Here is a 26,261-nt window from a genome sequence, read left to right on the forward strand (position 1 = left end):
AAAAATTATGCTTAGAGAAAGTGTCATGAAAAGCCAGACAACTCAGGAGGTTGATGTGTTGCAGGCCCTCTGGAAAGTCCTAAAATATGCCCCTGATCGCCATGGTGGAGGAGAATGCAAAGTATGTGTATGACCTCTGTCATTGCCAACAAAGGGTATATAACAAAGTATTGAGATACACTTTTGTTATTGACCAAATACTTATTTTCCACTATAATTTGCAAATAAATTCATTAAAAAATCCTACAATGTGATTTTCTGGATTTTTTTGTTCATTTTGTCTGTCATAGTTGAAGTGTCCATATGATGAAAATTACAGGCCTCTCTCATCTTTTTAAGTGGGAGAACTTGCACAATTGGTGGCTGACTAAATACTTTTTTGCCCCACTGTATGTATGTTTTAACTGACAAATAAAATCAACCAATCAATTCAAATTGTGCAGCGGCCAATTGATGAATGGAAAGCGACATCTGTCACAAAACACCAAAACGTTTAATGACATTCGGAAAAGATGGCATCAAAATGTTGACAATCCGATTTCACCCCTCGCTGATCATTGTCCGGCTCTGATCATAGTGTAACGAAACAGGCAGGAAGAGTGAGCTTGTCTGTGGTGGTCTGTGGTGAACCCTCAACCTTCTGGCCTGTAGCCTTACGTAGAATCGACTGTGCCACAAAAGCATGCTGAAGTGGCGAAGTCGATATCCACGTTTATAAACACAGGGTCACTACAGTTATTGTTATTTGTGATCGTAAACATTATTTTGGATTAATTCTATGAAGGGGGAGGGTGTTACAATCATGTGAAAATATTTTTAACTTTGAGGAGGGTGGTGCATTTTATTTTTATGACACCTTGAGTTGGACCAGCCCCTCCCCCGCCAGTAAATGTTGATCTGTCCTTTACTTTATGCAGATGTAAAAAATAAAAAAATAAATGTTGTAGATTTGTTTTTGCCATTGCTTGATCGATTTTAACAGTAAGAATATGTTTTAGATGTAAACTTTATTGGTGCCTATGGAAACAAATATAAATGTAACGAACAATCTTTTCAATATCCACATTTATGATTTATGACCAGCTAGTCAGATACAGATTACAATTATGACCAACTGGTTGTATGGCGGGTCAAAAAAATATGTAATTCTGGTCAGTAAAACTACTTCCTTTTTTCAACTAGTTTGCTACCAGAATAAGACTTCATATAATGACGTCATACTGACGTTCCGGTCACCTGTCAAACGTGTAATCTACAGCAGCAGTAATCCCTAGAGTGGGATACTGTATCATACACACACACACACACACACACACACACACACACACACACACACACACACAAAATCCCTCTACAACCGCAGTCCTAGTCAGCGGCCTGTCACGCTGCCAGCTCTGCCGCAAAGCCATAGGAGGGTGATGCAGAGCGTGGACACCTTGGTTACTGGTCCAAATCCCAGTTCCACTTAAAGGGATGCCTGTTTGACTTTATATGAATGTATCTCTGTAGGCAAACAGTTGTGGTCTGTTCTCACCTCCCAGAAGCTGTCTGTGCCATCCTCCTGGCTGGCCGACTCATCGTAGATGCCCGACATGATCCTAGAGGGCTTGAGGAGGTTGTGGGAGGCTGCAGCAGAGTCACGGTCGTCATGCACTGAGGGGAGGAGAGAGAGGATTGTCAATAATAGCAATACAATGGTGATCAGTTGCTTTTATCCAAACTACAAAAAATATGCAAAGAGGCCATTTCAGAGATTGCGTGTGGGAATTGAAAACCAACTATTTAAGTGGTCCATGTGAATATAATGTTCCCCTTCTTTCACAATATCATGACATGTTATTCAGATGTAGAAGATGTGAAAGAACTAATGACAGAAGAGCAACAGAAAACAACAGTTTTATTCAGTCACTGTCCTCGCTCAGTCCCTTCAAATTCAGATATACAGTAGGCAAGCTACCAGTTTCAAATACAGGAGGTAGTATTAAGAAAGTGATCAAGTTGCTCATCCTGAGAATGTACACAGACATTGTGCCAAGACACAGTTGATTTATCTGTTAATAAAGCACTGTTTGTCTGTTAATAAAGGAATCCCTGATGTGTCCCCTTGCATTATGGAGGAGTCAACTGTACCCAGCTAGCACATTTGGTTCCTTGGAAGTTGTGGGAATGTATGTTTTTGGTTTCCCATTGGTTCAGGGAATGAAGCCATACGTTTCCTGACAGGTGGAACTGAACGTTTTTTAAATGTTCTGAAAACGGAAGTGAAAATGTTGCCTGTTCTGGGAACAAAAATGTTTAGGTTGCAGGGAGGTTCTGAGACCATTTTACTGAGGTTCCTTGAAAGTTTTCCTGTGAAGTTTAATTAACGTTCTGAGAAAGGAAATTATAGGTTATTTGAAAGTATTAAACATGGTTCAGATAACATTCCTTAAGTGTTGTGATGGTTTTAAGCATAATTTAAAGGTCATTTGGAGGTTTTTGAATAACTTCCTTGAAACTTGGCGCCGGAGAAGAAGGCAGACGTTTTACGTGCCCCCAACCGATTGTGTTTTTTTGTTCGTTTATTTGCATTGTTTGTAAGTCATTTGTTTTAATTATTTTGTACATAATGTTGCCGCTTCCGTCTCTTATGACTGAAAATAACTTTTGGACATAAGGACTGTGATTACTCACTACGGATTGGCAGAATCGTTTTTTTCCTTTACTGAGTCTGACGAGACCGACACGAACGATATACTGCTTTCTCGGGAATGGGCCCAGAACCCCGGAATTTGCGAGAAGAAGAGGCATTCTCCCTTCTGAGAATTTGTAGGCGATCGAATAAACCCCCACTTCTTTCCATTCTGCTATCAAACTTGCAATGTTCGGAGAATAAAATAGATGACCTACGCGGAAGATTAAACTACCAACGGGACATTCAAAACTGTAATATCATATGCTTCACAGAGTCGTGGAGGAACGACGACACAATCAACATACAGTTAGCTGGTTATAAGCTTACCGGCAGGAGAGGTCAGCGGCGTCTGGTAAGACAAGGGGCGGAAGACTATGTATTTTTGTAAATAACAGCTGGTGCATGATACAGTGCCTTGCGAAAGTATTCGGCCCCCTTGAACTTTGCGACCTTTTGCCACATTCCAGGCTTCAAACATAAAGATATAAAACTGTATTTTTTTTGTGAAGAATCAACAACAAGTGGGACACAATCATGAAGTGGAACGACATTTATTGGATATTTCAAACTTTTTTAACAAATCAAAAACTGAAAAATTGGGCGTGCAAAATTATTCAGCCCCCTTAAGTTAATACCTTGTAGCGCCACCTTTTGCTGCGATTACAGCTGTAAGTCGCTTGGGGTATGTCTCTATCAGTTTTGCACATCGAGACTGAAATGTTTTCACATTCCTCCTTGCAAAACAGCTCGATCTCCGTGAGGTTGGATGGAGAGCATTTGTGAACAGCAGTTTTCAGTTCTTTCCACAGATTCTCGATTGGATTCAGGTCTGGACTTTGACTTGGCCATTCTAACACCTGGATATGTTTATTTTTGAACCATTCCATTGTAGATTTTGCTTTATGTTTTGGATCATTGTCTTTCAAACTTTCAAAGACAAATCTCCGTCCCAGTCTCAGGTCTTTTGCAGACTCCATCAGGTTTTCTTCCAGAATGGTCCTGTATTTGGCTCCATCCATCTTCCCATCAATTTTAACCATCTTCCCTGTCCCTGCCGAAGAAAAGCAGGCCCAAACCATGATGCTGCCACCACCATGTTTGACAGTGGGGATGGTGTGTTCAGCTGTGTTGCTTTTACGCCAAACATAACGTTTTGCATTGTTGCCAAAAAGTTCAATTTTGGTTTCATCTGACCAGAGCACCTTCTTCCACATGTTTGGTGTGTCTCCCAGGTGGCTTGTGGCAAACTTTAAACAACACTTTTTATGGATATCTTTAAGAAATGGCTTTCTTCTTGCCACTCTTCCATAAAGGCCAGATTTGTGCAATATACGACTGATTGTTGTCCTATGGACAGAGTCTCCCACCTCAGCTGTAGATCTCTGCAGTTCATCCAGAGTGATCATGGGCCTCTTGGCTGCATCTCTGATCAGTCTTCTCCTTGTATGAGCTGAAAGTTTAGAGGGACGGCCAGGTCTTGGTAGATTTGCAGTGGTCTGATACTCCTTCCATTTCAATATTATTGCTTGCACAGTGCTCCTTGGGATGTTTAAAGCTTGGGAAATATTTTTGTATCCAAATACGTCTTTAAACTTCTTCACAACAGTATCTCGGACCTGCCTGGTGTGTTCCTTGTTCTTCATGATGCTCTCTGCGCTTTTAACGGACCTCTGAGACTATCACAGTGCAGGTGCATTTATACGGAGACTTGATTACACACAGGTGGATTGTATTTATCCTCATTAGTCATTTAGGTCAACATTGGATCATTCAGAGATCCTCACTGAACTTCTGGAGAGAGTTTGCTGCACTGAAAGTAAAGGGGCTGAATAATTTTGCACGCCCAATTTTTCAGTTTTTGATTTGTTAAAAAAGTTTGAAATATCCAATAAATGTCGTTCCACTTCATGATTGTGTCCCACTTGTTGTTGATTCTTCACAAAAAAATACAGTTTTATATCTTTATGTTTGAAGCCTGAAATGTGGCAAAAGGTCGCAAAGTTCAAGGGGGCCGAATACTTTCGCAAGGCACTGTATCTAAGGAAATCTCACACTATTGCTCGCCTGAGGTAGAGTATCTCATGATAAGCTAAAGACCACACTATCTACCTAGAGAGTTTTCATCTGTATTTTTAGTAGCTGTTTACATACCACCACAGTAAGAGGCTGGTACTGAGACAGCTTTGAATGAGCTGTATTCCGCCATAAGCAAACAAGAAAACGCTCACCCAGAGGCAGTGGTCGTAGTAGCTGAGGACTTTAACGCAGGGAAACTTAAATCTGTTTTACCAAATTTCTATCAGCATGTTAAATATGCAACCAGAGGAAAAAGAACTCTGGACCACCTATACTCCACACACAGAGATGCATACAAATCTGACCATAATTATATCCTCCTGATTCCTGCATACAAGCAAAAATTAAAGCAGGAAGCACCAGTGACTCGATCAATTAAAAAGTGGTCAGATGAAACAGATGCTAAGCTAAAAGGACTGTTTTGCTAGCACAGACTGGAATATGTTTCGGGATTCCTCCGAAGTCATTGAGGAGCACATCACATCAGTCATTGGCTTCATCAATAAGTGCATCGATAACATCATCCCCACAGTGACCTGTACATACCTAAACCAGAAGCCATGGATTACAAGGAATATCTGCACTGAGCTAAAGGCTAGAGCAGCTGCTTTCAAGGAGTGGGACTCTAACCCGGAAGCTTATAAGAAATCCTGCTATGCCCTCCGACGAACCATCAAACAGGCAAGCGTCAATACGGACTAAGATCGAATTGTACTACACTGGCTCTGAAGCTCGTCGGATGTGGCAGGGCTTGCAAACCATTACAGACTATAAAGGGAAGCACAGCAGAGAGCTGACAGTGACACGAGCCTACCAGACGAGCTAAACTACTTCTATGCTCGCTTCGAGGCAAATAACACTGAAACATGTATGAGAGCACCAACTATTCCAGAAGACTGTGTGATCAAGCTCTCTGCAGCAAATGTGAGTAAGACCTTTAAACAGATCAACATTCACAAGGCCGCTGGGCCAGACGGATTACCAGAACGTGTACTGTGAGCATGCGCTGCCCAACTGGCAAGTGTCTTCACTGACATTTTCATCCTCTCCCTGTCCGAGTCTGTAATACCAACCTGTTTTAAGCAGACCACCATAATGCCTGTGCCCAACAACACTAAGATAACCTTCCTAAATGACTACCGACCCGTAGCACTCACGTCTGTAGCCATGAAGTGCTTTGAAAGGCTGGTCATGGCTCACATCAACACCATTATCCCAGAAACCCTAGACCCACTCCAATTTGCATACCACCCCAACTGATCCACAGACGATGCAATCTCTATTGCACTCCACACTGCCCTTTCCCACCTGGACAAAAGGAACACCTATGTGAGAATGCTATTCATTGACTACCACTCACCATAGCTTATTGATGAGCTTTGAGGTTACTAAGGACCCTGGGACTAAACACCTCACTCCGCAACTGGATCCTGGACTTCCTGACGGGCTGCCCCGAGGTGGTAAGGGTAGGTAACAACACATTCGCCACGCTGATCCTCAACACAGGGGCCCCTCAGGGGTGCGTGCTCAGTCCTCTCCTGTACTCCATGTTCACTCATGACTTCACGGCCAAGCACGACTCCAACACCATCATTAAGTTTGCCGATGACACAACAGTGGTAGGCCTGATCACCGACAATGACCAGACAGCCTATAGGGAGGAGGTCAGAGACCTGGCCGTGTGGTGCCAGGACAACAACCTCTCCCACAATGTGATCAAAATAAAGGAGAGGATTGTGGACTACAGGAAAAAGAGGACCGAGCACGCCCCCATTCTCGTCGACGGGGCTACAGTGGAGCAGGTCGACAGCTTCAAGTTCCTTGGTGTCCACATCACCAACAAACTAACATGGTCCAAGCACACCAAGACAGTCGTGAAAAGAGCACAGCAAAACCTATTCCCCCTCAGGAGACTGAATGGGTCCTCAGATCCTCAAAAGGTTCTACATCTACAATATTGAGAGCATCACCGCCTGGTATGGCAACTGCTCGGCCACCGACCGCAAGGCACTACAGAGGGTAGTGCGTACGGCCCAGTACATGACTGGGGCCAAGATTTCTGCCATCCAGGACCTCTATGCCAGGCCTACTTCTGTTCGGTGGAACACAGAGCTGCCTGCCATACAGCATCACATTAGATGGGAAACAAGCCCACGCTCAAGGGAGAAGGGAGCACACTGAGAGTGAGTTGAGAGTGGGGTTGGAGACAAGATGGTGAGTCACTGTGGATTGGAACAAAGATCTGTAGCTCTGTATGGCTTCCAACACTTAATAGTTTCATGCTGTCACACCCTGATCTGTTTCACCTGTCTTGTGATTGTCTCCAACCTCCACCAGGTGTCTCCCATTACCTCATGTGTATTTATACCTGCGTTTTCTGTTTGTCTGTTTCCAGTGTGTCTTGTCCCGTCAAGTCCTACCAGCGTGTTTCCGCGTTACCTGTGCTCGAATTTTCGGTTTTCCTAGTCTTCCCAGTTCTGACCTTTCTGCCTGTCCTGACCCTGATCCTGCCTGTCCTGATCCTGCCTGCCATCCTGTACCTGCCTGACTCGGATTTGGATTTGTATTCCTTGCCTGCCTTGACCTACCTTTTGCCTGCCCCTTGTACTGTAATAAACTCTGAGACTCGTACTATCCACCTCCTGTGTCTGCATCATGGGTCTTAGCCGTGATACATACCTCCATCAGACCTCACAAGCCTTCCTTTCTGTCAATGGATCTTTGTTGATTTCTGATACATTGGGTTAGACCATTCTCTTTCTCTGGCAGGTCCCTCCTATCCAAGAGCCTCACAGCACTAACACCAATCCTGGCTAGGGGAGTGTCCATGAGAGACAGTCAGGCATACAATAAAGCAGCCACAGCATTGTCTCTCTATTGCCCTGCAGTGGGCAATAACACATCTTCAGCCCTGTATATATATGTAGAAACTATTCCATTCCTGAGGACTGAGGCCCAGCAACGCTGTGAGAGAGAGACATGTTGAAAACAATAAGAGGGCTCCACTTTAGTGTGGTGGTCAGGAGGAGGAGGAGGCACTACATTGTATTTGGGTCACCCAGCAGTCCTAAACCAATGGGTGGAATAATTTTTTGGTAATGGGAGAAGGAAAGAGGGAAATTGAGCAAGAGAAAGAGAGTGATAAATACTCCAAAATTCTGTTTCTCCTAAGACAAAACATGAGCAGAACGGCTTTGGTTGAAAACGGGGCTTTGACTGCATGGGAAAGTATGCGAGCTGGATGTGCACTACAGTTGTTTAATCCATCAAACCACAAGAGGAGGATTTTGTTCTAATGTAGGACAGCCTTCTCTAGGAACAAGGCTAGATGGTAGGACACACACACATCCAGTGTGGCCAATTAGTGTGCACGGCCAACACACCTGAACGCACTTAATAAGATTAAGGAGAGAGAGTTTTTCAACAGACAGCACATTTCTAAATTATGTCTGTCATAAACCATTGTAATATGTACAGAAATCAATATTTGAAATCAACTAAAATTGAAATACATTAGGGCCTACTAGTCTTTTGCACAAAATAACACGTAGTCCACCTATACTGTTACGCACAAAAGGAAAAGCAGTAAAAACCCATTCATTCTGATTCATCAAATTCACCATCGAAAGGAACATGAAGTTCTCGTCTCCTCCTCTACATCCCCCTGCAACACCACGAAGAAGATCACAACCCATTTCACTAATACTCGTAAACTAAGCACACCATGCACCTCCATCTCTCCATCTCCACACACACAAGCAAATATACACAAATATACACACAGACATTTCAACCTCAAACACACCAGCCCATCAACCGACTGCATTAACCAGAGTGAGAAACCACTCTAGGCTGTAGCCAAGACAAATGAATGCACCCAAAATTATGGAGAATGCAGGCAGCCTCCCTCCCTCCCTCCCTCTACTCCGTCATACCAACAAAAGCCTTACCCCCATTCCCCCATCAGCAAGGCGAGACGTGACGGCTAGCTACAGATACAGCTCTGAGGCACGTGGGCTCCTCTCCTCTCTCTCCTCTCGCCCCTTTGTTTTTGTTCAGCTCAGAGACCCATTTTCTCAGAGAGCTGAGCAAGCATTATCACACCACAAACAGGCAACCGATGTGTGTGTGTTTGCGTGCGTGCGTGCGCGTGTGTGTGTGTGTGTATGTGAGAGAGAGAGAGTGAGTGAGAGCGTGTGAGTGTGAGTGTTTCTCAATAATTGGGGGATAATCCTCTGGTGTTGTGCTTGAATGGTTCAGACAGAGAGGGAGGGTAAAGAGACAGAGAGTGGGAGAGGGAGGCAGAAGGAGGGATGAGGAGAAGAGAGGGGGGGGGGGGGTGTTTATGGCCGGGATATACTAACCATGGCATCATGAGGGCACAGGGTTGCAGTGATTGGTAGGACCAGAGACAGTTAGGGTTAAAGAGGTGGGAGAGACAGGGAAAATGGAGGTAAAGAAATATAGTGCGAAGAAGAGAGACTCAGATGCATAGTGGAGATGTAGGGTGACATCATGGTTAGGGGAGAGAGTGAGACACAGTGAGGAGTGAACAGAGAAGCAGACATACAAATAGATGAAGGAGTGAGGGCACTATAAAACCACTGCACTGGAAAGTCAGGTAGAGGAAATATTCAGGAAACAACACTTCCCAATACTGATAACTGCAAATTGATATCAATAAAAGGTATATTGGGTCATTTAAAGTCCAAATGTAATCTTATTCTGTTCAAAAAGCTTTTTTTCCAAACAAAAAGCAGGATCAACACGACTCATATTCTTCAGGCCAGTGGTTAGTGCGTTGTATTCCACCTCCTGAAGAGCTACTCTGAATGGCTGTAAACTGTCATCTGTAGAAAAGGCTTTCGTCCATTCCTGACACATTGGGCTAGTTCATATGGCGACTGCATTAGCCAGTTCAGATAGCGTTATAACAACTTATAACATAACATTAACAGTAATACATTCCAAGGTAATGGAAAAACCAAAAGGCATCATAATATAAAACGTTTCTCCTCAGGGTAAGAAGAGAGAGACACATGCCGTCATTCACTTATGTCACTTTGTAAACAACATCAAAAGACAAAAAAAAACCTAAAAAAATAGCTTTGTCAGTACCTGATGACTTCGTCCAAATCTGTAACAGGATACAGTACTCAAAGACCAAAGCATATGTGTGAAAGGTTGCTGACAGCTTCTAAAACAGTGTTCAGCGAAGCGGAAGTCTGACACATGGAATATTATTACACTGACAACCACAAGATGTTTTCAGTCTGACAGAGGAGGCAAGGAAGCTATTTCAAATAGGCCTACCTAATGCACCCAATGGGAGTGCAAGTGTAGGTCTTGTGGGCTCAATTGCCCTCAGCCAAAGAAAAGGCATGCACACACACACACACACGTTGCAATTTTATAACAAATGTCATGCAATTCTACAAATTTTGCCATTGGGCAAAGGTCTTTTTTTCTCCAGTTTTACAGCACATTTTGTGCTATTCTACACATTTTGTCAAGGGGTGGAGAGACAATTTTTTTTAGTTTTGAAGCTAACTTTCTGAAATTCTACGTATTTTGCCATGACTTAGGCCATGTTAATGATATCTGAGTGAGTGACTAAAATCAATGGGGGCCCCCTGGAGGTCAGGGCCCCTTGTCACGTGCCCTTTGTGACCGGTTGGTATTCGGCCATGATGACTCCTAGTTTAGATAACTGGCTAGACTAATTTATCAAACAAAAAATTGTGAGCTGACATGGCTAATTGAGTGACTGTTAGTGACTGCCATAACAAGAGAAAAATTGCTGATGCCCAACCAGATGTCTAACTTGCACCTTGTATATTCTACTATTCTAACTCTCCATAATAAGTTGGGGTCCTAAGCGACCACTTGTGTCGCTTATACCTGGAGCCGGCCTTGCAGGAGACGCTGCGTCCTGCTGCTCTCATCAAATTCCTGCTCATTATATAGAGACAGAAGATATCATCAATTATTCAGCCATACTGTGTAAACAGATAGGAGCGATGACCAACCCTATGTACCTGGAGGCCTCAGCCAGGGCCCTTCATTTCCAACTCATCCAATATAATTTACCATACAGTACACACACACTGACAGACTGAATCATTACCCATAGGCTACACACACTGCCAGACTGAATCATTACCCATAGGCTACACACACTGCCAGACTGAATCATTACCCATAGGCTACACACACTGCCAGACTGAATCATTACCCATAGGCTACACACACTGCCAGACTCAGTCAGGAGGGATGCTATCTATTCAAATCATTTCTGGGGTTCTGAGGATATTCTAAACCGGCAGATTTGCTCGCAGATGGCCCTACTCATGATACTAGATTATAAACTCAGATAGAATGGTAAAGTCCATCACTATGAGCCAGCTGAGTGTATGGGTTAGTCTTTATCAGCTTTAGTTCCATTGTTCCACTCACTTTTCTATGCAACGTCTTCCACTCTGAATACTGTAGCAGAGAGACATCCAAGGAGACAACAAAACTCCCGATGCAGCGTGTGAAGACAATACCCAGAATATAGTGTACCAAACATTAGGAACACCTTCCTAACACCGAGTTGCCCATTCACCCTCTGAATGGCACATGCACACAATCTGTCTCAATTGTTTCAAGGCTTAAAAAAAAATCCTCCCCTTCATCTACACTGAATGAAGTGGATTTAACAAGTCATATCAATAAGGGATCATAGCGTTCACCTGGATTCACCTGGTCCGTCTATGACATGGAAAGGCACAGGTGTTTTGTATACCCAGTGTATAATCATCATCTTACTTCTGACTACTCCTTGTGACATACACCGCCTCCCTCTCTCTCTGAAACTTAATATCAAGAGTCCAGCCTGCCCTCAGAAACCGATCAGACACTAACTAACCGGACCACACCTTCCTACAACAAAACACGGCCATTAAAATGCCCTGGCACGCTCGGGTCTCTACCAACAATGACAGGATACCCTGACCGTCCCTCCCTGGGAGACTATGCTGATGCTCTGCACACCCCACTTCACTCCCCAGCTGAACAGAGCTGAAGGGAGCTGTATGGGCCTAGCTCTCTCTGGCCACACCATCAATGTCCAATTGAGGTGCATGAAGATGGTGGCCCCCATGCACTTAACACAAATTCTTCGTTGTGCTAATTTCGCCTTCTGTTACTCTTTTTTTCTATGGTCATTAGCAGGGTATACATTATCCGGCGACTCCGGGATGCTGACCTTCTAGGCAGAGTTGCAAAGAAAAAGCCATATCTCAGACTGGCCAATAAAAATAAAAGATTAAGATGGGCAAAAGAACACAGACACTGGACAGAGGAACTCTGCCTTGAAGGCCAGCATCCCAAAGTCTGGTGTTTTGCAGGTTGAGACAGGTGTTTTGTGGGTACTATTTAATGAAGCTTCCAGTTGAGGACTTGTGAGGCGTCTGTGTCTCAAACTTGACACTCTAATGTACTTGTCCTCTTGCTCAGTTGTGCACCGGGGCCTCCCACTCCTCTTTCTATTCTGGTTAGAGACTGTTTGCGCTTTTCTGTGAAGGGAGTAGTACACAGCGTTGTACGAGATCTTCAGTTTTTTGGCAATTTCTCGCATGGAAAAGCCTTCATTTCTCAGAACAAGAATGAATTAACGAGTTTCAGAAGAAAGGTCTTTGTTTCTGGCCATTTTGAGCCTGTAATCGAACCCACCAATGCTGATGCTCCAGATACTCAACTAGTCTAAAAAAGGCAAAGATTGGAAAGCAGCTGCGGTCATCCCCCTCTTCAAAGGGGGGAACACTCTTGACCCAAACTGCTACAGACCTATATCTATCCTACCCTGCCTTTCTAAGGTCTTCGAAAGCCAAGTCAACAAACAGATTACCGACCATTTCGAATCCCACCATACCTTCTCCGCTACGCAATCTGGTTTCAGAGCTGGTCATGGGTGCACCTCAGCCACGCTCAAGGTGCTAAACGATATCTTAACCGCCATCGATAAGAAACAATACTGTGCAGCCGTATTCATTGACCTGGCCAAGCCTTTCGACTCTGTCAATCACCACATCCTCATCAGCAGACTCGATAGCCTTGTTTCTCAAATGATGGCCTCGCCTGGTTCACCAACTACTTCTCTGATAGAGTTCAGTGTGTCAAATCGGAGGGCCTGTTGTCCGGGCCTGTTGTTCAATTCTTGGACCGACTCTCTTCTCTGTATACATCAATGATGTCGCTCTTGCTGCTGGTGAGTCTCTGATCCACCTCTACGCAGACGACACCATTCTGTATACTTCTGGCCCTTCTTTGGACACTGTGTTAACAACCCTCCAGACGAGTTTCAATGCCATACAACTCTCCTTCCGTGGCCTCCAATTGCTCTTAAATACAAGTAAAACTAAATGCATGCTCTTCAACCGATCGCTGCCTGCACCTGTCCGCCAGTCCAACATCACTACTCTGGACGGTTCTGACTTAGAATATGTGGACAACTACAAATACCTAGGTGTCTGCTTAGACTGTAAACTCTCCTTCCAGACTCACATCAAACATCTCCAATCCAAAGTTAAATCTAGAATTGGCTTCCTATTTCGCAACAAAGTATCCTTCACTCATGCTGCTAAACATAACCTTGTAAAAACTGACCATCCTACCGATCCTCGACTTCGGCGATGTCATTTACAAAATAGCCTCCAATACCCTACTCAATAAATTGGATGCAGTCCATCAAAGTGCCATCCTTTTTGTCACCAAAGCCCCATATACTACTCACCACTGCAACCTGTACGCTCTCGTTGGCTGGCCCTCGCTTCATACTCGTCGCCAAACCCACTGGCTCCAGGTCATCTACAATACCCTGCTAGGTAAAGTCTCCCCTTATCTCAGCTTGCTGGTCACCATTTCAGCACCCACCTGTAGCACGCGCTCCAGCAGGTATATCTCTCTGGTCACCCCCAAAACCAATTGTTCCTTTGGCCGCCTCTCCTTCCAGTTCTCTGCTGCCAATGACTGGAACGAACTACAAAGATCTCTGCAACTGGAAACACTTATCTCCCTCACTAGCTTTAAGCACCAGCTGTCAGAGTAGCTCACAGATTACTGCACCTGTACATAGCCCATTTATAATTTAGCCCAAACAACTACCTCTCCCCCTACTGTATTTATTTTGCTCCTTTGCACCCCATTATTTCTCTCCACCTTGTACATTCTTCCACTGCAAATCTACCATTTCAGCGTTTTACTTGCTATATTGTATTTACTTCCCTGGCCTTTTTTTTGCCTTTACCTCCCTTATCTCACCTCATTTTCTCACATTGTATATAGACTTATTTTTCTACTGTATTATAGACTGTATGTTTGTTTTACTCCATGTGTAACTCTGTGTTGTTGTATGTGGCGAACTGCTTTACTTTATCTTGGCTAGGTCGCAATTGTAAATGAGAACTTGTTCTCAACTTGCCTACCTGGTTAAATAAAAAGTTAAATAAATAAATAAATAAATAAATAAAGGCCAGTTTTCAAGTGTGCTAACATAATTGCAAAAGGGTTTACTAATGATCAATTAGCCTTTTAAAATTATAAACTTGGATTAGCTAACACAACGTGCCATTGGAACACAGGAGTGATGGTTGCTGATAATGGGCCTCTGTACGCCTATGTAGATATTCCATTAAAAATACACCATTTCCAGCTACAACAGTCATTTACATCACTAACAATGTCTACACTATTTCTGATAAATTTTATGTTATTTTAAATCAACAAAAAAATGCTTTTCTTTCAAAAACAAGGACATTTCTAAGTGACCCCAAACTTTTGAACAGTAATGTATGTGGTAGTTAGACTATTAACATAATGCAAGAGAACAATGTAGATTGTAGAAAGAGAGGAGAGCACCAAAGTAGCACAAAATGTCAGATAAGGCCTAATGTGTTTTTTTCCCTCTCCAATGTCGGTTGATCGTGGGCCTTTTGCTGAGGACACTCCATTGTCTTATTGTTTTAAAATCTTAATTTCCTTTTTTCCTCCCCAATCCCCATTCCATTTGAATGTGACTTCTTGGCCTAGCTATAGCCTACTCTTTCACGATCAACCATCGAATGAATCTATAGGACGGATTTCTATCTCAGAAAGTTGTTTGAATATGAAATCGACATTTCAGTCAACTTCTGCAATAAAAGCAGATCACATTCTTAATTTCACCTGTCACATTATTTTACATTAGGAGGCTTTCCTTAGTTTCACAGAAAAGTTGAGCCAGTCAAGTGTTTGTTTGTAAATAGCTCAATGGAAGAAAGCGGGAGTAGGTGAGTCCAGCTGTGTGTTGACAGGCGTCGCATTTTAGATTGAAAGTTAACCGTGTGTTTTTGCTTCAATAGAGTGATCACGGGCGTGCAACTGTAGTTTTCCGTCACAGAAAAAACATTAGTGCAACACATTCGGCAGAAAATTGCTTCATTTTCATCAGATGACAAAAGAAGTACAATGCTATTTGGCTGGCAGCCACACAAGAAAATTAAAAAAGGAAGGTATTTTTTTGCAAAAACGTAGCATGGTCATCCTATTTATAATGTTTATTATAGAAATAACATAGACAGCTACATTTCCTAATGTTGTGCTTAACATGAATCTTGTATTTTACCGGAGGAAAGTAGGCTGGCGACACCAAGAAAAGTACTGGAGAAAAGTAGCTACATGTCAGCCAGAGCGCTGTTTGTTGATAGAATGCCCATCGTGAACTCTCATCTGATTGGAATGCAACTGAAGCAGAAATTACAATAAGACGCATTTTAGATCTGCGTTTACAAAATGCAACAAGATATTTCTTATGTGTTTTATCTTTCTTTCCTGCGTGAAAAATGCAGAATTCTGTGTTAACTCAACCCCTAAGTTTAACTTGCTACTTAACTAAGTAAGAGGTTGAAATACAATGGTGACGGGGCATTATTGTGTTAGCTTTCTGTCATGTTTGAGAAGTCAAAGCCCATTGGATGAGTTATCTGTACAGCTGCCACCGCTATCTTGATTTCCTTGTGTTTTCCTCTTCTCTGTTCTCATCGTCTGCTCCTCCCCCCTCTTCTACGAACAGAGCAGGCAGGCATGTTGCCTTGTCCACTCCAGTCTCCACACAGACACAGCATGTATACATGCTGCTTCAGAGCCAGTTCTGTTCTTCCTTCAGAATGGCATGCATCATAATTTTGTTCATTTGCACAATGTCTCTCATTCTCATTCCCTTGTAAATGTCCAAACTCACCAAAAGTGACATTCGGTAGCACCTACCAACATATAACTTTATGAGCATGATTTACTTTCTTTGCAATTCAGTGTTTTTTAAAAACATATTTAGCTAGCAGCCGCCATGATGGATATGTCAATGTTGGTGGACATTTGTAGTCTGTCCATCCTTTGCCCTGATATTTAAAAATATATATTCTGCAAGTGTACTTCAGCATAACGTTTTCTACAGGTTTCCTTATGGTTCTCGTTAAAGTCATGTTCTCAGAACGTTCAGAGAATGTTAAGAAACAACGTTCTTCTATGGGAATTTCAGTTCTTCAGCATAACGTTTTCTGCAGGTTTCCTCATGGTTCTATTTAAAGTCATGTTCTTAGAATATAAGATATAGACATGGTCACCCTGTTCATGGCTCCTAAGCAACTTTGCAGTATTTCATTTCTTTGTGGGTTATTTCTCACATTATTAGCTCAGAACATCTTTTGCATTACCTAGAATTAATAAGAAGCTGACTGAAAAACAGCTTCTATCTCAAGGTCATCAGACTGTTAAATAGTCACCACTAGCTGGCCTCCACCCAGTACCCTGTCCTGAACTTCAGTCACTAGTCGGCTACCACCCTGTTACTCTACCCTGCACCTTAGAGGCTGCTGCCCTATGTACATTGTCATGGAACACTGGTCACTTTAATAATGTTTACACACTGTTGTACCCACTTCATATGTATATAATGTATTCTAGTCAAGACCTATCCTATTTAACTATTGCTGTACATATACTGTTCTTCAAATATACTACATATTATATCCATATACTGTCCATGTTGTCTATACATCCCATATATATATTTATACTCTGAACTTCGACATTGCTCATCCTAATATTTCTATATTTCTTAATTACATTATTTAATTAGTGTGTATTGTTGTATATTGTTAGATATTACTGCACTGTTGGAGCTAGGAACACAAGCATGTCGCTACACCCGCAATAACATCTGCCAAAAATGTGTATGTAAGCAATAACATTTGATTTGATTTGAGAACATTAAGAAAACTTTCCCTAAAAAAACACAAGAAAACATTAGTAACGTATAAAGAACGCCCGTGCGTAATCGTATACCATATACGATGTACGTATACGTATATGTACCATATACATACGTATGTTCAGCGATGGGATGATGAGTCATTCCAGACATCGCCCAATCCTCGTGGATAGTGCTAAAACAATGACGTCATATCTGAATTTTGCCATCTTGATATATATATATAAAAGTGTGAGTCACACTCCAGGTGACTGCACAGTTGACTAACAGGGAAGAAAACAGCAAACAGAGCTGCTCCTGACAGACTTCTCCTCGGGATGGGAATGCTTTAGCCTCGAACCAACCATCCTGATCTCGCAGGCCTACATTCTGTTTTGCTCCATAGATACAGTCTGGCCACGACCAGATTCAATCACTGAGATGTAATATTAACTGGAGACTGCGTCCAATATGTCCGACCGTTGTTTTCAAGGTTATCTACTCACATTTGCATACGCCGATTCATGGACCGTCTATATCCGGGTTGCATCCGGTGTATACGGATCAACATCACATGCACACTAGCCCTCAGTGCACACAGGGAGCCGTGTGAGCAGCGACGACGTCATGACATCATCCAAAAACATGGCAGACTTTGGATGAATATGTAATGTTAATATCTTCGACTGTGATTGAACGAAAAACAATCAGCCTCAGCGACAATTGGATAAAAAAATAATAATCGGACTTCTCTATGTGGCCGTCTACGGAAATTGTAGTTTTGGGCCGGGTGCGTCAGTTAAACTGCAGTACCGGAAGCAAAACAATGGGAGCCGTGCTTCTAGACTGGATCCCTGGTCCCTTGGATTCAAACCGTTTGAGCCCCTCCCTTCGAAACAGAATGTAAGCTAAACAGATTGTGAGATCAGGATGTTTAGTACGAGGCTAGTGCTTGGCCAACACCCAAAAACTAAAGATGGGCACTGGAAGTAACACTGGAAATAATGAGAGAGAGAGAGAAAGCGAGAGAGAGAGAAAGCGGAGAGAGAGAGAGAGAGAGAGAGAGGACACCTGGTGTTGTGAAAGGGCAGAGGGGCTCAGTGATTCAATAAGGCCATGAGAGAAAAGGACAAGAGCATAACAAAGTGCAGTAAATCCATAAAACAACCATTCACACTTCGCTATTGTGGTGACATCATAGGTACATAAAATTACGACATCTATTTGCCTAGCAACACGTGTGTATCTAAGGTATCCGAGAACAACACCCTCTACCACCCATACACTCAGGAGGATTTCAAGAGCGCAAGCAGTTCAAGTTAAACAAGTGTACCCTTTTTTTTTTTTTGAGATAAAACATTTTTTTTGAGAGAGAGATTTTTTTTTTTTTGATAGACGGATTGATAAATCAACATGTTATCCAAAGGCACAGTGTCCTGTTTGAATGTCTGCAGTGATCTTAATACATAATTCAGTGGAGGAGCATTGCTCACATACTCAACAAATCATAACACAGGTTGTTAGTGGCACCTTAGTTGGGGTGGACAGGCTCGTGGTAATGGCTAGAGTGGAATCAGTGGAAAGGTATGAAATACACCAAACACATGGTTTGATGCCATTCCCATTTGCGCTGTTCCAGTCATTATTATGAGCCGTTCTCCCCTCAGCAGCCTCCACTGAATCGTAAGCACAGGAGTTCTCTAAAGAACATTCTACATGACGTGTACGTAGACTAGGTTATTAAAACTGTAAATATTTCAGAAAGTATATATTGATCTATATTGTGTATTTTAAAGTAACATAACAGTACTGTACCTGGTCACTCGTCTGTGTGAGCTGGCTAAGTCCTTGTAAGCAACACTCGGAACGATCTGTGTCCAAGCTTGCGAGATGTGTCACTCGAGACGGACAGTGTTAGAGGCTAGAGGCAACTAGCACAGCTATGCACCTGAAGGAGACGACACACCCTGTTGTCTAAGCACCCCCGCAACACACACACACACAAACACACAAAAACACACACATACACACCGACTGAACTTTGACACATCCTCATGAAGACCGGCAAGGCCATCAATAATTAGCCAGCTGCCAGTGAGGGCACTCCCTCCCTGTCTGTCTGACACATTCCTAGGAAGTCTCAAGGAGAACCGTTGTCATGGAGAGGGAAAAGGACAGGAGAGAAAATGGACAGGAGAAAAAGGGACAGGAGGGGAGAAAGGGGCAGCAGAGAAAGAGGGAGGCAGGAATGTAAGGAAGGTCATAGAGAGAGAGGATGGCAGGAGAGAGGGGCCAGGAGAGAGAGGGGGGCAAGAGAGAGAGGTAGGTTGGAGAGATCGAGGGCACGAGAGAAAGAGGTAAACAGAAAAGAGAGGAAGGAAATAAGGGTCTGAAGGAAGGAAATAGGCAATAAACCTTTTTTCATGACAAAATCCGGACGTGCGTATAGGTACAGAAGAGTCCTGTTAGGTGTGTTGTCTGGCAGGAAACAGCAGCGGATCAGATCAAAGCTGACGTGGCGATCTAAGGACACATTACAATTGGCAGGAGGGTTGTGTGTTTATCGAATACGGGGTGCGGAATCACTCCCACCCATCAAAAGCTTGCCTTAGAGCAGAGCATATAATGTATAAGCAACAGCAGCAGCCTCATTTCATAGACTCAGTCTGCTTTCAACGCACACCTCCCTCCCTTTCTGGCAGCACTTCGGGGAATGATTGAGAGAATGTGTAGCTGGACTGACTCAGATTGAGAGGGGATCAAACTAATTCTCCTACACTTCAAACACAAAGGCTTCTCTCTCCTGCTGGCTACTGCACAAGACTGACCTCAATCTTTTCTTTCTGTTGGATGTGGAAATGATATGCACATCCCAAATTCCCACACTGGGTGCTGGGCCAAGAGTAAATAGTGATGAATAAAGAAAGAAAGCTTGCACACGGTAAATGACGCTCCTATGACGAAAGACTTAAAGCCACCTGATGAAGGCCATTCGAGCTGAAACATTGTCTGTGTATTGTGGTGCAGTTGAATCAAAGCACCTGGGAGCAGCATATAATATACTATACCACCTGCATGCTTTTTATTTACTTATTTTTGTTTTTAATTCTCGACCCATGACCTCCCCATCAGCTCGCATGTATCCGGACTGTAATTCCTGAACATAGTGGGAGTAGCACCAACAGACCTGAGGGCAGGTCTGATGAGATGCCTGCTGTAAAATATTTCCATGCTTATTGCTTCTGTTTCCCTCTGATGCTCTAATTAAAATCTTATTTTGTCACATTGTAAAAAAAAAAAAACAGGTGCAGACTAACAGGGAAATGCTTACTTACCGGTCCTTCTCAACAATGCAGAGAGAAAGAAAATGGAGAAATAATAAAAAGTAATATAATAATAAAATAAAAAGGTCATAATAAATACACAATGAGTAACGATAACTTGGCTATATACACGGGGTACCAGTAGCGAGTCGATGTGCAGGGGTACGAGGTAATTGAGGTAGGTATGTACATATAAGTATATATCTAGTATATATATTAAATGCAGCTCGGACATCCTATTATTCTCAACTGATCAGCAGTGGTAACTCCGGGGTGCTGTTCTTTACTGTGAGCAAGCTCCTCCAACCTTTGAACAATTCTGCTACCTCAGCTTCCCCAGAACGGTGCAATCAATACCTGTGCTTCTTCCAACACAAAATTGAAAACGTCAATAACATCATCCTATCCTCTCCTGGCCCGGTAGTTGAGATGCCCAGTCCTGAGTCCAGGTTCTCCACCTTCACCACAGTAACTGCAGCTGATGTAACCAAGCTGGTTAAAACAATGAGGCCCACCACTTGCACACTTGACACTATCCCCACCTGCTTACCTGCTCTGGAGCCTTTCTTCACAGAAATGATCAACAATTCAACTCGTCACTGGATGTGTCCCTATTCAGCTCAAACTGGCCGCTGTCACACCAGTACTTAAAAAGCCTGGATCTGACCCTGACAACCTCTAGAACTAAACTCAGCAAAAAAAGAAAATGTCCCTTTTTCAGGACCCTTTGTCTTTCAAAGATAATTCGTAAAAATCCAAATAACTTCACAGATCTTCATTGTAAAGGGTTTAAACACTGTTTCCAATGCTTGATCAATGAACCATAAATAATCAATAACCTGTGGAATGGTCGTTAAGACACAAACAGCTTACAGACGGTAGGCAATTAAGGTAACAGTTATGAAAACTAATGACACGAAAGAGGCCTTTCTACTGACTCTGAAAAACACCAAAAGAAAGATGCCCAGGGTCCCTGCTCATCTGCGTGAACGTGCCTTTGGCATGCTGCAAGGAGGCATGAGGCCTGCTGATGTGCAAAGGCAATAAATTGCAATGTCCGTATTGTGAGATGCCTAAGACAGTGCTACAGGGAGACAGGACGGACAGCTGATCGTCCTCGCAGTGGCAGACCACGTGTAACAACACCTGCACAGGATTGGTACATCCGAACATCACACCGAGTTACATGAGGAAGGCACAATCCCTCCATTAGTGCTCAGACTGTCCCCAATAGGCTGAGAGAGGCTGGACTGAGGACTTCTAGGCCTGTTGTAAGGCAGGTCCTCACCAGACATCACCGGCAACAATGTCACCTATGGGCACAAACCCACCATCGTTGGACCAGACAGGACTGGCAAAAAGTGCTCTACACTGACGAGTCGTGGTTTTGTCTCACTAGGGGTGATGGTCAGATTCGCGTTTATTGTCGAGGGAATGAGCGTTACACCGAGGTCTGTACTCTGGAGCGGGATCGATTTGGAGGTGGAGGGTCCGTCATCGTCTGGTGCGGTGTGTCACAGCATCATCGGGCTGAGCTTGTTGTCATTGCTTGCAATCTCAACGCTGTGCATTACAGGGAAGACATCCTCCTCCTTCATGTGGCACCCTTCTTGCAGAACTGGCAAATCTGGTGCAGTCCATGAGGAGGAGATGCACTGCAGTACTTAATGCAGCTGGTGGCCACACCAGATACTGACTGTTACTTTTGATTTTGACCCCCCTTTGTTCAGGTACACATTATTCCATTTCTGTTAGTCACATGTCTGTGGTTCTTGTTCAGTTTATTTCTCAGTCATTGAATGTTGTTATGTTCATACAAATATTTACACATGTTAATTTAGCTGAAAATAAATACTGTTGACAGTGAGAGGAGTTTACAAGCCTATTTCCAACCTGCCCTTCCTGAGTAAGCTCCTCGAATGTGCTGTTTCTAACCAGCTCCAAAACTATCTGGTCACTCACAACCTACTTGAACCCTTCTTGTCGGGTTTCGGAGCTAGACACAGCACAGAGTTTGCCCTGGTAAGGGCCACCAATGACCTCCTGATGAATGCTGACTCTGGGGCTGCAAGCATCCTCATATTGCTGGACATTAATGCAGCATTCGACACGATCAGACACACCATCCTGCTGGACCGCATGGAGAAGCTCCTTGGCCTGTCAGATACTGAACTGGTTCAGGTCCCATCTCACAGATTGCTACCAGTTTATAGCTATCGGTCCTAGTAGGTCAGACACAGTTGTGGTCCGACATGGGGTCGCCTCAAGGCTCGGTCCTGGGGCCACTACTGTTTTGTATCTACATGCTGCCACTTGGAACTACCTTGAGGAAACAGGGACAGGGCTTTCACTTTCATGCTGACGACACTCAGCTGTATGTCTCCACAAACACTGCCACTGCCACTGCACTTCTGGCCAGCTGCCTGCAGGACATCAAAGCGTGGATGCAGTTGAGTGTCTTGCAGTTAACCTGCAAAAAGACGACGGTCGTCCTGATTAGCACTCGCACCATCATAAACAACATCAGCAGCCTCAATATTGATCGTGTCAAGGTCCTCCCTTCCAGTGAGGTTTGCAACCTGGGTTGATATTTGACAGTCAGCTCTCATTTGAGGCCCACATCAAGAGAATGACCAAGGTAAAATGTTTCCATCTACAGAACATTGCCAGGTTACGATTTATGCTATCACAACCTGCAGTTTAGCAACTCATCCACACCTTTATCTCATCCCCGTCTGGACTATTGTAATGCCCATTTTGTTGGCGCGTCTGCCAAGTGCCTAAACAGGCTACAGGATTCCCAGAAGTGTTCTGCAAGTATCCTGATCACTCCAGTACTGTTCAACCGTCACTGGCTCCGTATATGCTCACGCATAGACAACAAAATCCTGTTTCACACCTACCAAGTCATCCACAGCTCTGAACCCAAGTACCTGTCAGACCTCATTCTACCCTCCTGCCCCACACGCACCCTTCACTCCTCCAGGTCAGTGTCCCTTCAGCAGACTAATTTTACAGATACAGGTATTCTGTGTGTGTGTATTTCTTTTCTCTCCTTCTCCCCTCCTCACAGGTGGCAATCATCATTCCCCAATCTGTCATCAATCGGTCGCTAATCAGAAGACACGCCTCCTCCTGTTTCCATTACCCAATCACATCCCCTTTCCCTTGGTTTAAAAACCCATTCAGTTGTTTCCTCTGAACCCCCATCTCTCTGTCAATCTCTCGGTAGTTCTCTGGTTTTGTTTTTTGCAACTCACTTTGTCCCCACCTGTGAGTGTTGTTTTTGTTATGGTGTTTGATGGTGCGAAAAGGGGGAACCAAGACAAGTTGCCCATGGGCAAACACTACCCGTAGGTAAACTTAGTTTAAAAAAACACTAGTTAGAACTGGGCGGGCCACCCACTGTATTTTTGGTTAGTTAGTTAGCTGTATTGAAGAAGGCTAGTCTAGCTTAGGGGTATTTTGGGATATTTTTTCTTTCCTTGGGTCCAGCTCAGCCCCTTGGGTTGTTTTTGTTATTTATTATTTTTATAACTAGGAATAAGGTGCTGAGTCAAAAAGGGGCAACGCAGATAGTCAAGGTAGCTATTTGGTTAACTATTTCGCAGTCTTATGGCTTGGGGGTCTGGCGAAATCCTGCACGGAGCCATCACTGTGCCTTGCCACTTTAAGAGCACAGCAACAGTCAGGAAGAAGGAAATAAAGATGTCTCTTCTGGCTCTCGGTTAGCGCGGCAGTTTTGACGGTGTGTGGAACTCTGCAGAAGTCTTGTGTAGTTTCGAAACTAAGCACTAGTTTCTCAAAGTTTGTAAGTTTGATCGCCTCGTTATCGCGCTACTGCTGATGCATTAGAACCTTTCCATCCTCGGATCACATGGATTACTAGCAACACTGTTGCAAGCTCCTGTCAAAACAAACAACCGAGGATTGTGTCGGACGGACGAGTGCACGTTCAAGCCTGGATGCAACAGCTGAGCCCATCTCTCTTTCAATCTCCTTCAGTGCTTTACACTGAAATAATGTCTCCCTTTGTGGTGCGCTCCCTTTTATGTTCAGTGCCTTCAGTGCCTTTGGTGAACTAATAATGCACTGTAGGATGGTTTAACATTTTAGTTAAAAAGGGAGGTTTTGTGAGTTTGTTTATTATGTATTTTTGTTTGAACTGTATTCATTTTCTGGGGGATTATTGAAATTTGGCCAAAAATACTTTTGGACATTTTAAGGCCTTCTTTGTTTTGTCTATGAACACACCCACACACACCCATTCATACCCTCTTCTTTCTTCTACCGGGAGGTAATACAGAATATTGCAAATTCTCTAATGTTTATTACTGGGTTCTTTCTTGTCAATTATTTTTCTAAGAAGTTGCCTTTGAAGCTCTGACGTTATTCTTGTATGAGGTATTATTAGTTTGGTTACTGGCTCACCTATAACTTTTTCACCATTACCATCCCCTCAACCTCTTCCTGTTAACCTGCCAGACAGACTGGGAGGGGTGTCTCTGTTCTCACTGGACAAATGGAACAATAATGATCACACACCAACCATAGTTTGACAATGCAAATGAATCCCCCTCAAAGTGTGGAGGCTCATCAGAAAGATGTGCAGCTGAGGTTGGCTCACGTTCCCTGTCAAGTGGAGGAAAACCAACAAACTGTTCAGAGACAGAAATATTTGCAAGATTCTCTGAAGCAGGTTGTTCAAGGGAAAATGCTAAGTTTCAGCAGAGGAGCAGAGCAGAGGAGTCCGCCTCGTTTGTGAAGCAATTGTGTTCTCATCTGAAAGATGTTATGGAGGACAGGGGAACTACGAGTTTGGATTGAACAGTCTCAAAAGGAGAGCTCTAATGAGATGAAAAAAGCACAGAAGGCCACAGACCTTCAACTGGAGGAGCTGCACAAGGAGGTAATGCCGTGCTTTTCCCTTCAGGACAAATCCTCGGCACCACCCTCAGGGTTTACCTCTGCCATTAAAGGAATAGGATCAGGTAGCACTAGAAAAAAAAACCTGACGATACTGTTAAACAACAGAACTCCCGTTTCACAAAGACCCCTTGCCACCGTCATGCCACCTCTAGAAGCTCCCTCCCTATCAAGCTACTTTTGGCAGCCCAGAAGATGTTGATCCACTGCTTTTCCTATCTAAGTGTAAAGATTTCCTTTCTATCCGGCCTCTTACTGACTTGGAGGTTTTCGCCACCCTCTGCAGTGTTCTCCATCGTACAGAAAGAGACTGGTGGGAGACAGCCCGTGAACATGTGTCAACCTGGGAGGAGTTTCAGAAACTATTCCTCTCAGCCTTCCTCCCAATACGGGAATTTGCCTTCTCCTATCGAGTTCTTTGTAGGAGATGGAAGGCTGACATTACATAACTGAGCAGGAGATGGTCAAACTTTTTCTTAAGAACATTGTTCCCCACCTTGCCAGTCAACTTCGTGAACGTGTGCAGAATGTGGATGATCTGGTGCGTCATGGGACTCCGTTGTATAAGGACTGGAAGCACCACCTCTAAACTCAAAACCCTGTTCCCTCATCCCGGTATCCCAAAAAGCCTCAGCCCAAGAACCAAGACAAAAGTCCAGTTATGTGTTGAATGTGTAAGATCTAATATCCTCCAGGTTCTTGCCCTCTCTATGGCCAGCTTCAGGATTCATAAAAAGGTCTGAAAGGACAGAAGACCGACAGTCTAGACAGGCGTGGTGGCTTGCGTACAATTGTGTCAGCATCAAGAAGATTTTTGGACATTTTAAGGCCTTCTTTGTTTTGTCAATAAACACACCCATTCATAACCCCTCTTTCAATTAAGTTGCTTTTGAATTGCTCAGCCATTATTCTTGTATGAGGTATTATTGGTTGGGTTACCCCTGTGTGGTAACGTGTGTTTTAGATGGTGTCTTATCCTTTCTCTACACTGGCT

At 43.5% G+C, this 26,261-nt stretch overlaps 1 protein-coding gene across 3 annotated transcripts in view; it reads right to left on the reverse strand.

Annotated features, from left to right (window-relative positions):
- LOC139413247 (protein kinase C and casein kinase substrate in neurons 1b) overlaps positions 1-26,261 on the reverse strand; it is a 57,703-nt gene that overhangs the window by 20,877 nt on the left and 10,565 nt on the right. Inside the window, exons 1-2 of one of the 3 annotated variants that reach the window (XM_071160391.1) lie at positions 18,834-19,034; positions 1,535-1,653 (exon numbers count right to left, since the gene is read on the reverse strand). In XM_071160391.1, coding sequence (XP_071016492.1) covers positions 1,535-1,594 — 60 coding nt within the window. In that variant the 5' untranslated portion in view covers positions 1,595-1,653; positions 18,834-19,034. Of the gene's footprint in view, positions 1-1,534; positions 1,654-8,700; positions 8,828-18,833; positions 19,035-26,261 lie in introns of those variants that run through there. The other 2 variants (XM_071160392.1, XM_071160393.1) reach the window with 2 other exon arrangements.

The sequence above is a fragment of the Oncorhynchus clarkii genome, chromosome 7 (assembly GCF_045791955.1).
Source record: "Oncorhynchus clarkii lewisi isolate Uvic-CL-2024 chromosome 7, UVic_Ocla_1.0, whole genome shotgun sequence".
Lineage (NCBI taxonomy): Eukaryota > Metazoa > Chordata > Actinopteri > Salmoniformes > Salmonidae > Oncorhynchus > Oncorhynchus clarkii.